Below are 13,506 nucleotides of genomic sequence, written 5' to 3' on the forward strand. Positions count from 1 at the left end.
ATTTTTTAGCACTATATGCAATTTCATAGTTCTGAGAAAAAGCTATATCCTTTGTATGCATTCTCCTTGCTGGGTGCCTGGTGCAAATAAATGAAAGAATGGTATGTTATGTATAAAAACTGTCACTTCTTTTTACTGGTTTGCAGCAAAATATTAGGATCACAATAGGCTCCTATATATGTGTGTTCCTTCTCACAAATGGTTTAAATACATTAATTTATTGCAGTATTGTATGTTTTTTTCCCCACATCAAATAGGGGTGCACTAAATTATTCTAGCACTCGTTAAATTTTTAAGGGGTTTCACTATAGGTTGGAGTTCCTTATTACACATTGGGCACAGGTTTGGGATTTTTTTTTAAATCATCATCTTCATTGATGAAGCTGCAGGTGGACACAAGATATGCATGTGAACAGCCACACATACATTGTTATATTTCAGTGAATATATCCGCTCGGATTGAACACTCACGGTAGACACAGGGCCCCTTCCGTGATGGAAGCCGCTGCTTACATATTTTGAGGATTCCCCCTTTAAAGGCACACTATAGTTTTAGGAACTCAAATTTGCCTTTTTAATGCTACAATGTACCTCACCCTAGCACTAAATAGATTCTTCCCCTGGAAAAAGATAAATAAATGAAGTTTTACATTCCTTACTCCAGCACTAAGGCTCCCCCGCCAATCCAATGCTCATCAGAGAAAAGTATTGGGGATCTAATTGAATGCGTTCAAAATTCCACAAAGTAAAGCATTGAGTTAATGCTTTCCCATGGGCTTCAGCATCATGTGACAAAGTTCACTCAATCTGTGCTGCAGAAGAACCTCTAATGGCTGTAAGCATGATGAAACTTGGAGGAGTAAACCATGCTATGTAAACACTGCAGTACTCAAAAACTAAAATGTTTTACCATGAATGGTTAAGCAGGTAGGGACTCTGCACCGAGAACTCTTCCTTGAGATTAGGCAAACTAGAGTGTTCCTTTAAGGTAATGGCTGTATGTCAGTGCAGGTCTGCCTAGTTTACCTTGTAAAAAAAAAAACAATTTGAGCCACCAGTTTCTTCAGTAGGGATTGGTCACGCTCCTGTTTGTAAACTACCTTTTGCTTACTTGTGCCACCACCGCGGTCCCATGATCGTACACTGCGACCAGTCTGCTGTGCCATTTAAAGTTTATAGCCAGATACGTCTCATGCCCAAAATTATTAAGCAATTGCTTGCAAGCATAGTGTCTTTTCTTATACATAGCTCTAACATACTTTCACATTAATTGTGTAATTTAAGGAGCCACTTAAAATTCATGGCCTGTAGGGTATACATATAATAAAATAAAAGCCAGACAAGTCTTTTCAAATGCATTTATTAAAGAAAATTACACTTTATTCAACTGTAAAAAATAAAAAGAAGTGATAAACCACCCTAGAAAGATCAAAAGGGTAATCCTAAATAAAAAAAATAATGGGGGTTTTGTTACAGTATAAGGTCATACATTGCATAAGCCTGCCACAACGCCACTGTACCCCATTTTTTGGCAGGTTCTATCCTAGCAACCGAATGACTGCTCTTATGAGATCAACCTAATTACTTGGGAAATCATTGCACCTGGGGTTCTCTGCAGTGGAAGTTTAAAAGAGCCAAATACATCAAATCAAGATGGCTGCAGTTTTATTTTATAGGATTGGGCTTGCCAAAAATTAGGTATGTTGTCATCATAGCAGACTTATGCAATTTATTATATTTTTGTCAGGTATTTAAAAGAAAAAAAAAAGTACATTCTGTAAGCTTGAAAGTTGCTGCTTAGTGAATGAGTGTGCTGGTTTTTGTTTTATGAATTGGTACCAGCAGCACACTTAAAATGTATGCATGTTCAGGTAAGTGCAGCCATCTTGGTTTCGTGTGTGTGTAAGTTATGTATTTACATAAACATATACACAAAACCATCTGCCTAATCTTTTAAGTCCTGCAAGTTGAGAGGTTGGACTGCCATACATCTGATTTGTTGTTCCAGCACATCCCACAAAGGCTCAGTTTGAGATCTGGGGAGTTTGGAGGCAAAGGCAACACTTTTAATACTCCTATTACTCAAGCCATTCCCTCAATTTTTGCAATATGCATTATCTTGCTGAAATACAGCATTGCCCTGAAGGAGTATATGTAGTCTACAACAATATCTAGGTATGTGTCAAAGTAACAACCACATAAATGCAAAGAAACAAGATTTCCCAGCATAATACTGCCTCTGGCTGGCCTGTCTTCTTTCCATAGTGCACCCTACTGCCATCTCTTATATAGCTAAACGACACACTGCTATCTACCAGCACTATCAGACCAGGTACCCTTTCATTCTCCATGATTTAATTCTGACACTCACGTGTCTGAACCTAACTAGGAGTGAGGTAAGGGATGGACATCAAAACCAAAAAAGGGCATGTCCACATGGTGTGAATACTGTACACACCAAGTTTCCTGTCCGCCACTCAGACTAGACCATTGAAGGTAAAATATCCACCCTGAACGATACATTCATGCTATGATTGTTGGGGACAGTTCCCCGGTGTCCACAATATACACAGATGCCAGTTCCCCACTTTTGGTAGGTACTAACCACTGAATAATGGGAATACCCCAAAAGACTGGCCTATCCAGCACTATGTGGCACTTGTCACTCAGATCTTTTCTCTTACCCATTTTCCTTTCTTCCAACACAAAAATTAAAAAAACTGACTTGCTACCTTATATCATCCACTACTTGACAGGTGCTATGTTAACTGTCAAATCAATGTTTAAAAAAAAAAAAAAACATTGAATCTACTTAATCAAACTCAAAATGCATTCCACTGCTAAACTAAGTAGACCATTATTATTAAATGGACACTATCAGCACCTATACCACTTCCTCGCATTCAAGTGGTCTGGATGCAGTGTCCCTGGCCTCCCTTTGCCCTGCAGTGTTTACACTGCAAAGCTAAAACTGCCTCTAGTGTCTGCCCACAAGACAGTCATTACAGGTGCTTCCTGCAGTTTCACAGAGTTTGACTCCATGAAACAACACATCCAGCGTTCAATACTATAGGGTCAGGAATAAAAAGCTGTATTCCTCTATAGCCCTCAACCCCACCCCAGTCGGTGAATAAAGGATTAGAAACCCTTTACTTACATTACCCCAGCGCCGATGTCCATCAGGTAACAGTCTGTGCCCCCATCCATGAACGGGTTTAACAAAAACAGAGGGACACTTGAGGATTAGGAATACACCTTAAGTGTACCTTTAAGCCTGGATATTTTTTCAAGCTTTTTTTATCTGATCACAAGATTAACGAATGCCTTCATTTTAAAATAAAGTTTAAGTTCCTTATAAAAAAAAAAACAAAAAAAAACCAAGTCATTCAAGATCAACGCATTCTGTTTTGTTTGTAGGTCCATACATCTTGCTTGAAGAGCCTCATTATCCTAACGGACGATTCCTGTCAAGACAACTTACCTTCAATTATTGACACAAAGTATGCAATTAAGTTTTATAACAAAACTTGTGTTCAGATGACTGGAGCTTTAGTGGACAGCATTCCAAAATCTGGAGGGAGAATATAAAAAAATAAATTATGTGGTAGTTTTATTCCTCCTGCCCGCTTACAATAAAACCCTAAATATGCAACATTTACCTCACTACGTTTATCCAGGTAGGCAGAAGTCTGAAGAGTGAGAAAATACATATAAGCTATGCAACAGCTGCACAACCTCCTGTAATTAAAAAAAAAAGTGCAAAACATTTAGAGTAATGCAAGAATGAAGAGTTCAGTTAAGATTTCATAAAATAGACCATATATTCTGGCTTATTTTAAGTCTGTCTGCTGCAAACTTCAAAAATCTAAACCTACACTCTGCATAGAATCTTTACTTTCTTGCATCATGGTGCCTTTCGAAATCTAAAGTTTGTAAGCTTCCATAATTGACTTTGTTTAAACTATGAAAATAGACCAGTTAGCCTGGCAATTTCTGTACAGATTGTACAAGTAGATTAAGTTCTGATCACGGTCTCAAAAGGAACACCTCTAACCACCAGAGCCAACTTCAGTTATGGTCCCACGAGTGCCCTCCCATTGCCCAGTAAGTAAACAGTTCAAAAACTTACCTGGCACTCAGCACCTGCTTCCAGTATCCTCCAGCAAGAGAATCTGGCTCAGTTCTGTAGCACTAAACAAGGCCATATAGAACTACTCAATGGCTGAGCTCACCAGCGGAGTGTTCTCAGCCAATAAGCAGTCCTGTATGAACAGAGGTTCTCTACACAAACCCCAAATTCTCCTGCAGGGGAAATGTAGCCAAGTATACCAAAAATCTGTTTTTACAGTGGACGATGCAGGGGCACGCCTGACACTAAAGGGCTGTAGTGGTTATGGTGCCTTGAGGAGTTCCTTTGAAGTGAAGAGTAATTCAAAAATCTGCCTCACCTCATTTACAGAATACCGGATCCTTCGTACCAGAGCTACTAAGTACTACATTTATATTGATGTTTTCATCCAGTAAAAAGACCTGGCTGCTGCCTAACCATAATACGCACAAAAGAAAACTCCCAAGTACAAAGTACAAAATTAAGCACAAAAATCACAAGAAAGTCTGTTCTTACCTACTAGCAAGGTTACAAAACTGTCACACTTCTGGCTCGAACTGCCTGCTAGGCTTAAATTGAAGACTCTTTACTTGTCTGACTCCTTCCGCTGGTTGTGCCGAATGCCATTTATCTTGCTAGCCGTAAATTGCATATACCTTTTTACTTGATTCTTGGCTACTGTTAGGTGAGCATTGCCTGGTCTGAGCTGTGAAAAGTCTTTCTAGTATCCACTTTATCTTTTAGCTAGACTTGACTCCTAACTGTCTTCATCCTCAGAAGGACCATACTAATGTAAGTGTGAGGGGAGAAGTAAGGAGAGAAATAAATAATCCCTAGGCCAAAAAAAAAGCCAATATTACCAGGAATTTCAGGCAGCACTTTCCTTTAAAGCTTCTGGCCTATTTGCCATTTCTTGTATGCAAATATTTTAGCCCTCTCCCACCTCTTGCAGTATTATGCATCTCAAAACACTGCCTTCAGTCTCACCTCCATCTGAATGCTTATTTCTGTATCTGAACACATGCCACAGCATTATAAGGTCACACTGTTAGTGTCCTGCAAAGTTTTAGAGATCAGGAAGCAGAACAAAAATGATTTCTGGGAGGTGTGGTTGGCCAGAGATGGTATGGCAATGCAAGCAGTTTTTAGAGGGCACTACATTGCAGACATCTGTTTAACAGTGCTCCACCCAAGACAGTGGCTTTGTGCAAGCAGGTCTAGTTAATGCAATATTGGGTAAAGTTAAATATTGGGATTTACGGACCAGGCTGTCAGTCCAAAAAATCTACAATAAGTAAATGCCCTCAACAGGTTAAAATCACACTGCCATTTGTTCCAAGCCACTATTACAATACCTAGGGTTTGTTAGTACAGCTAAATCTAAAATTGGCCTTTAAAGGACGACTTCACTGCCCACATGGGCAGAGACTTAGAAATCACTATTGATAATACACCCCAATGAGTACATGAATGTACCCAGGCGTGAGGAAAAATATAAAATTTTCCTTTTGCAATCCATCTTCCCTTCCCCGCAGAGTACATGTACTTACAGCATGCCAGTTTGAGGTATGCATGGGGAGAGTTGGGGAAAAGCAGGTAGGATAAAATAGAGTTCTGCCTTTGTTAGCTATGGGGAAACCTATCCTGGCTGTGTGATAGCCAGAAGGATGCTTAACTTAGAAAACTACAAATTTTTAACAAAATCTGCACTTTAAGAACTCATCGTGTGATTCATTCAGGTCACTTAAGCAAGCTCAGGTGCTTTATGGTGTGTGGAAAGGTCCTTTAACATACCTGGAGCCAGCACAGCATTTCACTAAATTGAGGACTTAAAGTGAATTTTAAGATTTACACCAAAATAGTCAAGTGGTCAGGCAGGTTTTGAAAAGTGGAGTCTTCCACAACCTGCTCCCCCAAACAAGGTCTGACTCAAGTATGTCTATGGCTGAAGGACCTGGTCATACACAAAAGGCTAGGGAATAAGGATTTTCATATTTATAGGCATGGAGTTTAAGTTTAAAATGCATGTTGAATTCTCACTTTAGTGAATAGCCCAGTTAACCCGTCTGACAAGCTTCTTCAATTGACCAGTTCCAAGATGGCAAAGTCTCAAATAGATAAGAGGACATGACTTTATGTGTGCCAACTACTTAACAAGTACCTTTTCAATAAATGGCCATTTTGCCAAGATATCAATATACTATTTGATGCCCACACTAAGGATTGATAACCAGGTGTATAAAAAACATTTATTAAATGTCATGATCCAGTTTGTACAGTCCTTTACCAACACAACTGCAGGAAAATAAAAATCCTATATATTAAAAAAAAAAAACTCAGTCCTTAGGAATGTTTTACACTTCAACATAAGCTTAGTCTTCATACAATTAGTCACGCATAGTCCTGTGTGTTTTCCTCACACGTTAAAAAGATTCACTAACATTTCTTCATGCAGCAGCTATGCCCTGCTACAACTGTGCTTGGCTGAATTCAACTTTTGTAGTAACCTGTCGCTTGCCTGGCTCTCCTCTCCTGCTAAGCATTGCTTCCTGTTGAATAATACGGAATAAGTGTTAATCTACAAATACGTACATAACTGAAGTTTAAGTGGCAGTTGCCTGCTCTGTATAAGCCTTTACTGGAACAGGTTGAGAATTAAAATATAAACATCATACCTGTTAAGTTAAAATCTCCTCCCACTTCCATAACCGTTGCCGCTGCCACTACCACTGGACCCACCACCATAGCCACCTAGCGTAAAGACAGATTTAATGAACACACTTGAGTGGCATAAGGTCACAAAGCAGTATTTTCTAAAATACCAAACACTGGTATGCTGCATCAGATAACCCATGCATATTTAACCTGCACTAGAGACAATTCTCACCCACATTTAATATTGAAATTGCTCACCTCCTCCATAAGGTCCAGAGCTTCGGCCTCCATAATTGCCAGATTTTACTGGGCCAAAGTTAGAGGACTGGCTGTTGTAGCTGCCAAAATCATTATATCCTCCAGCACCACCACCACCTCCACCACCACCGCTGCCAAAGTTGCCTAAAATAAAAATAAGTGTCAATACATGCACGGGAGAGAAAAATTGCCTTCTTTAAACCAATTGAAAAGTACTTACCATTTCCGCCTCCATAGCCACTGCCACCTCCGTTATTGTAGCCATCATATCCACCTCCATTTCCACCATAGTTGCCTCCTTGTCCACCTCCATATCCCTGGCCACCTCCATAGCCACGTCCACCTCCACCTCCAGAATAAGGTGGGCTGCCACCATATCCACCTTCATTAAAGCCATTATAATTATCGCCTCCGTAGCCACGTCCACCATATCCCCCTGTTTAAGAGTACAAAGTGATTAGAAACTTTTAGGTCAATACTAAAGAAACTGCAGGCAGACGAATAACTTACAGATTCTCTGTTACCCTCAATAAAATTAAGATACTAGAGAGCCTGTATTATTTCAGCATGCAGTACAGTTACCCAAGCACGAGTTGCATTACATTTTCTAACAATAAAATCAAAAAGCTGCATCTGTAGGATGTTTCTTCAGTAAATAATTCTAAGTAAGCACTTAAGTGGGACAGGGATTCTTTAAAAAAAAAAAAAAAGAAGTGTAAGATAGACAGTTGCTTACCAAGAAGCTTAGTTTCTCAAAAAACTAAGTGCAGCAGTACACGGAGAGGGAGAAATCCTAAAGCAGGTCTTTGGCCCAGAAAATAAAAACGCCAACTTACCACCACCTCTATTGCCACTGAAGTTGCTGCCACCACGTCCTCCTCCTCCAAAGTTTTCACTGCCTCCAAATCCACCTCTTCCACCAAAGTTTCCAGAACCACCACGCCCTAAAAAAAAAAAAAAAAAGTGTAAATTTATAGTATGGTACTTGGAAAACAATGCAGAAGTTTTGCAAATCACTTCTAGAGAAGCTACAAGACTTACCTCTTTGGTTGGCTGAAGCAGTTGCCATTTCTTGCTTGGATAGAGCTTTCCTCACTTCACAGTTGTGGTCATTGATAGTATGGTATTTCTGTACTGTAACAAGTTAAAAGTCAAATAAGTAAAATGCCTTTTACACTAGAGAGACCAAACAGATTCATAGTGTTATGAAATGCAACTGCCAACTTACTGACTATTTTGTCCACCGAATCATGATCATCAAATGTAATAAAAGCAAAGCCCCTTTTCTTGCCACTGCCTCTATCAGTCATTATCTCAATAACTTCAATCTTTCCATACTGCTCAAAATAATCTCTTAAGTGATGTTCTTCAGTGTCTTCCTTTATACCTCCCACAAAGATCTTTTTAACAGTGAGGTGAGCACCTGGCTTTGTTGAGTCCTGAAATGTAATAAACAAATTACACATTGTATATTGAGATCTTGATATCAAAGAAAGATTTATAAATAACTGCTACCTTAGAGATAAAATATGATTACGTACCTCTCTTGAAACTGCTCTTTTTGGTTCAACTACACGCCCATCCACCCTGTGTGGCCTGGCATTCATTGAAGCATCAACCTCTTCTGCTGAAGAGTAGGTAACAAAGCCAAATCCACGAGAACGCTTTGAATTTGGGTCTCTCATCACCTGTTTAAACAGTAATTATTTTATTTACACAATTTGTCAGTGTGCTTATACATCCAAGCAACCCAACAAAATATTTGATCAGTTTTTTTATCCTACAGTGTGCAGTAAACAAAAGCATGCCACAGACCGAACAAATTACCAACTTAAATTGAGATCACAACTAACCAGTAGGCTTAAAATGTGATTAATTTGTCAAAAATATTCTTACCACACAGTCTGTGAGTGTTCCCCATTGTTCAAAGTGTGACCTCAGGCTATCATCTGTAGTCTCAAAGCTGAGCCCTCCAATAAAGAGCTTACGCAGCTGTTCGGGTTCCTTTATAAAAAAAAAAAATAAGATTTAGCACAAGGTAACTTGAATTTTTCAGTTGTTGCCAGACCTATGGAGAATACAGAAAATTGCAGGGAGAGCAGACTCTTTCCAGGTGCAGATATGCCCTTCAAAGTAATAAACATAAGTACAAGATAGAACTATATCTAGCATCAGTACTCCTACACGAAAGACTGAAATGCTTGGTAGTCAAGTCTCTGCTTAATAGATACGGTTAACAATTTGCAAATCATGCATGTCCACTCCATACTGGTGGCCAGAACAGTGAATACTTAATCCGCAACAGGGATCAGGTAGAGTTACTTTGAGATATTTCTTACATTGTTGGGCCACTTTCTGGAGTTCTCAGTCATTATTTGCATTAGGGACTTTATTGTTAAAATGATTAATCTACATAACATGATCACTTCACTGATTTAAGGTGAACATGGTGCCCGGATCCGTATGTGCAACATTTTGCCATTTAAAAAAAAAATAAAATCAGAAGTTTCACAGCCCACTTTTACTAGAAATAACTGCCCCTCCAACTGAGTCATTAGCCAGCCTGGGACAAGAGTAAGGGATGGATAATGTGGATTCTAGTCACCTGATGTGAGCGCACCCCCTTTTCATGTTCGGCATATTATTTAATATAAAGTTAATATTGCTTACTGTAAAGGCAGTCTGTACACTAATCCCCTGATATAACAATCCGGTTTAGGGTTGAGACGTTGCATCCAGTTTAGTAAGCGGAGTTAAGGTAAATTAATCCCCAAATTTAGTTTAAAGTCTCCCCGGGATGCTGAGAGGTGCTGTATCTGCCTGTGATGCGGTGTATCCCGCCATCCAGTAACAGCATGCTCGGGGAGACAATGAGGGCGCCATTACCTCGCTGCATCGAGGGCAGTGCGGGCGGGGCCAGCGGGGGAGGAGGGGCTCACAAAATGGCGGACACAAAGAAAGGCTCCGAGGCCTAGTCCTACTGACACGACAAGCGCAGCAATCCGAGACCGGCCCGGGGCCGCCCGATATACAGGGAATGCCTCACCGAATCACACGGGGATATTAACACCCGGAGATACCGAAATGGGAGGATTACATTTAATGTCTGCGAAATATTCGGCTACCTGGGCCTAGTGTGAAAATAAAATCACTGTATCCTCCCGACATGCGCACCTTATTAAATACTACGAATTTAAATAAAAAAATTCTAGGTTTTAAAGTGAAGATAATTAAAGCCAATCCCAGAGCGGTTCGTGTATTTAGCGCACGATGTTACCCCGCCTCGTGACAGAGCGCAGAGCCGGTAATTATTGATAAATACGGACACATCCTACGCACATTACTAGCAATCCCATCAATATGGCTAATAGGAACACTGCGGCTGTGGCAGGGAGCGGCTGTGGCAGGGAGCGGTATGGGGCCCCGGCGGGCCAGGGTGGACAAGGCCTTACCTCGGATTTGTGCATGGTGACGGTAGCGGTACTGGCTGCGAGGTGACTCCCTCAGAGATCGAGCTGGAAGGAAATAGAGAACACTGAGATCCTGCTATACTAGCACGGCCAGCCTATGTATAGCCCATTGGCCCCGCCCCTTGATCTCATTGGCTGTCATTTAACACTCAGCGGCACCGATTGGCTGGCGCGGCTTTAAAAATAAGACACGCTCGCTGATTGGTCGAGGCGACCGCCATTGTAATGAAGAAGTCCCGCCCACGCTCCCGCCGCCATTTCCTTTTTCACCACACGCTCGGGCTTCGCTCATTGGCCCGTACGTTGTGCCAATCACGAATTTTTGAACGCGAAGCCCCGCCCTCTTTCTGCGGCGTGTTTCACGGACACCGGACGGCTCCTCACGGTAGTACGGCGTTACAGACAGCCGTGGTGACCCTGCTGACCGCTGGTAATACCGTCCGCCTGCCTGCCAACGGCACAGCGAGGTACCGGGGGCCATCGCGCGGGGCGGGTGTTGAGGCGCAGGGTGGAGCTGCGCATGCGCGGCCCGGGGTTGTTTTTTTTGGCGGGGGTTTGGTTGTGTCGCACTGGGGCTGTGAGGTGACGGCTCGCTCACACTAAGCTGGTCCCCCGTGCCTGCGGCTTGAAGGTGAGTTACTAGCCGGCCGTGCGCTCCGCCATCGCCGGGGAGGAGGAGGGGGGGTGCGCACACCGGGGCTCACTGGGAGGAGTCAGAGCGGGGACGTAGAGTGTGAGTGACAGCCGCAAGCAGCCAATCGGAATGCGAGGTCAGAGCGAGCGTCCAATCAGAGGCTGGGTGAGGGGAGGGACTCAGCGCGGCTGCCGGTGCCAGGGATCAGGCGTGCAGGAGCTGCCGGTCGGAGAGAGCGCCGTGTCCAGGTAGCCGTGCATGGCGGGGGCCGAGGGCTGGGAGGGGGGCCTGGCTGCATACCATGTCACCGTAACATGTCTCTGTGTAACGGAGACCGCGACAAACATGGATTCCGACTGCATGCATTCACTCACACCGGGGGCACCATAACCAGGCTGGCTGTCTCCACCGTGCTGGGGGGACGGGGACGGACACACTGTCACCGTGCTGGGGGGACAGAACTGTCACCGTGCTGGGGGGACAGAACTGTCACCGTGCTGGGGGGACAGAACTGTCACCGTGCTGGGGGGACAGAACTGTCACCGTGCTGGGGGGACAGAACTGTCACCGTGCTGGGGGGACAGAACTGTCACCGTGCTGGGGGGACACTGCATGGAAGGTGCTGCCCTGTGTTGTCATTCATATGGTACAGGGGGAGCGTTTGTCCATCTTTAATGAACTGCTGCCTTCCCGAATCACATGAATGCTACATACTGCGGGGTGGCATTCTTCATGCAAAGGCCACAAGCCGGCACTACTGCCCACACAGGGCAACTCTGCATCCTCTCTGCTAACCAGCTCCTCTGCCCCCTTGGTACTGCTTAATGGATGTGACATGTCAGTGATATTAAAATAGTACACATAGATTTACTTACACATCTTAAGACAAAGATTCCATAGTTGTCTGTGTGTAAATCCAACATACCACTGGGTACAGCGCTCGTAAGGCATAAAGATGCTTTTTTAATAAGCATAGACAGAAAGCACAATGCTTAGTCTGTGTATAATTTATCTACATATCTGGAACATGGAAGGCTTGCAACTTACAGCACTAAAGGCTCACCTTTAGTGCACAGTGGTTCCTATAATGCCCAGGCAGGAGGACAAAGCATCCCTTAATCCTAATATTTGGCCATCCATTCACAATAACTAGCCCACTATAGCTGAGGCACTGGAAGTGTGAGCCATAACTGCCTTGGATACTTTTCTTGCAGATATCAATTTTCAGATGTATTGTGTTCGTGATTTCTGTTAGCATCTGTCTACTTGTATGTGCTTGTGAAAAAATAAAGTATATCTGTGTTGATTGTATTTTTTAGGGTGTGCAGTAAGACCTTCTTCATACATAAAACTTTTTCCACCTATGTGTATTAAAACACGAATTGTTTAAGGATCATGTTGTACTCACTTGCATGATTAAATTACAACTCATAAATAAGATGAATATCCACATAGAAACCTAGTACACATGTTTGATATTTGAGGGTCTCATCACCATGGTAATTCTGCAGGAAACTGTTTCCATTCATTGTTCCTTTACTGTATCCTATTAGATTGTATTAGAATGTAAATAAGCTGTGAACTAATACTTTGGGTAAACGTGTATTTTAGCATATTTTATTATTTGGAGTTACTTATTTTGAACGAAACAGCAAACCATTAAATATGCTAAAATACACTTTTACCATACTCTGTTCTGATCTAATAGTACCCCAGTGGTAATGTTTCTTAAACTTATATTGATATTGAATGTCAAAATCATAGGGCCAGGATTGTATTTGTGGAATTTGACCTTTGTGTTCCTTCCTTCATAGTAAAATGTACCCTATAATGGAGACTGTTCACATTCTTGTATTTAATTTAAATATTCTATCACAATTGTCAGTGTGACTGACCACATCTAACTGTGAAGTTGCAAAGGTGTGGTTATTCTCACTCCTACTGAGTGCTTTGTATATTTTCTGATCTCATTGATGACAAAATCTACATCCAACAGGTAATTTACATACTTCTTTTTATTTAGTAGTAAAAGAACAATCTCAATTAAATGTGATAAATTCCCAGACATGATATAGTCCTTTGATGTGCTCATACAATGTATATTATTTCCTTAAGCCTTCATTTTCATAGAGAAATATAGGGTATACATAAATGTAAACTGTGTATTATGGGACCTTAATGCCATTGAGGGGTTCTGGAGATACTATGAGTCACAATCAAGACTGGTTTGTAAATGTCTTCATAACCTCAACATGGCTTTCATATCTCTTATTACATGCTTTAACATGTGTATTGTTCCATAATAAAACTTTTTTTTTTTAATTGGGTAGTGTTTCCTTTAAGTTATGGTTACAGATATATACATGTCGCAGTTACTGGGA

General features: G+C 41.7%; 2 protein-coding genes across 9 annotated transcripts in view; one reads left to right on the plus strand and one right to left on the minus strand.

Moving 5' to 3' along the window:
- Positions 1 to 6,343: 6,343 nt before the first annotated feature.
- On the minus strand, positions 6,344 to 10,592 carry HNRNPA1 (heterogeneous nuclear ribonucleoprotein A1). Of its 4 annotated transcripts, none has more exons than XM_063428430.1 (10): positions 10,474 to 10,588; positions 8,918 to 9,025; positions 8,563 to 8,709; positions 8,250 to 8,460; positions 8,063 to 8,155; positions 7,858 to 7,965; positions 7,242 to 7,457; positions 7,022 to 7,165; positions 6,784 to 6,859; positions 6,344 to 6,657 (listed from the first exon to the last, which is right to left on the minus strand). In XM_063428430.1, the coding sequence occupies exons 1-9, from the start codon at positions 10,486 to 10,488 to the stop codon at positions 6,792 to 6,794; spliced, it is 1,110 nt and encodes a 369-aa protein (XP_063284500.1). In that variant the 5' UTR covers positions 10,489 to 10,588; the 3' UTR covers positions 6,344 to 6,657; positions 6,784 to 6,791. The 4 variants fall into 4 exon arrangements, with proteins under 4 accessions (XP_063284500.1, XP_063284502.1, XP_063284503.1 ...); XM_063428432.1 differs by having other exon boundaries at positions 7,861 to 7,965; positions 10,474 to 10,585; XM_063428433.1 differs by lacking the exon at positions 6,784 to 6,859 and having other exon boundaries at positions 10,474 to 10,592.
- A 150-nt stretch (positions 10,593 to 10,742) lies between these two features.
- The window catches only part of CBX5 (chromobox 5), a 45,699-nt gene continuing 42,935 nt past the window's right edge, over positions 10,743 to 13,506 (plus strand). For 2 of the 5 annotated variants that reach the window (XM_063428434.1, XM_063428438.1), the window contains exon 1: positions 10,744 to 11,122. The gene's annotated coding sequence lies outside the window, so the exon portion shown is untranslated. The other 3 variants (XM_063428439.1, XM_063428437.1, XM_063428435.1) reach the window with 3 other exon arrangements.

This window comes from Pelobates fuscus, chromosome 1 (assembly GCF_036172605.1).
Source record: "Pelobates fuscus isolate aPelFus1 chromosome 1, aPelFus1.pri, whole genome shotgun sequence".
NCBI classification, from domain to species: Eukaryota; Metazoa; Chordata; class Amphibia; order Anura; family Pelobatidae; genus Pelobates; species Pelobates fuscus.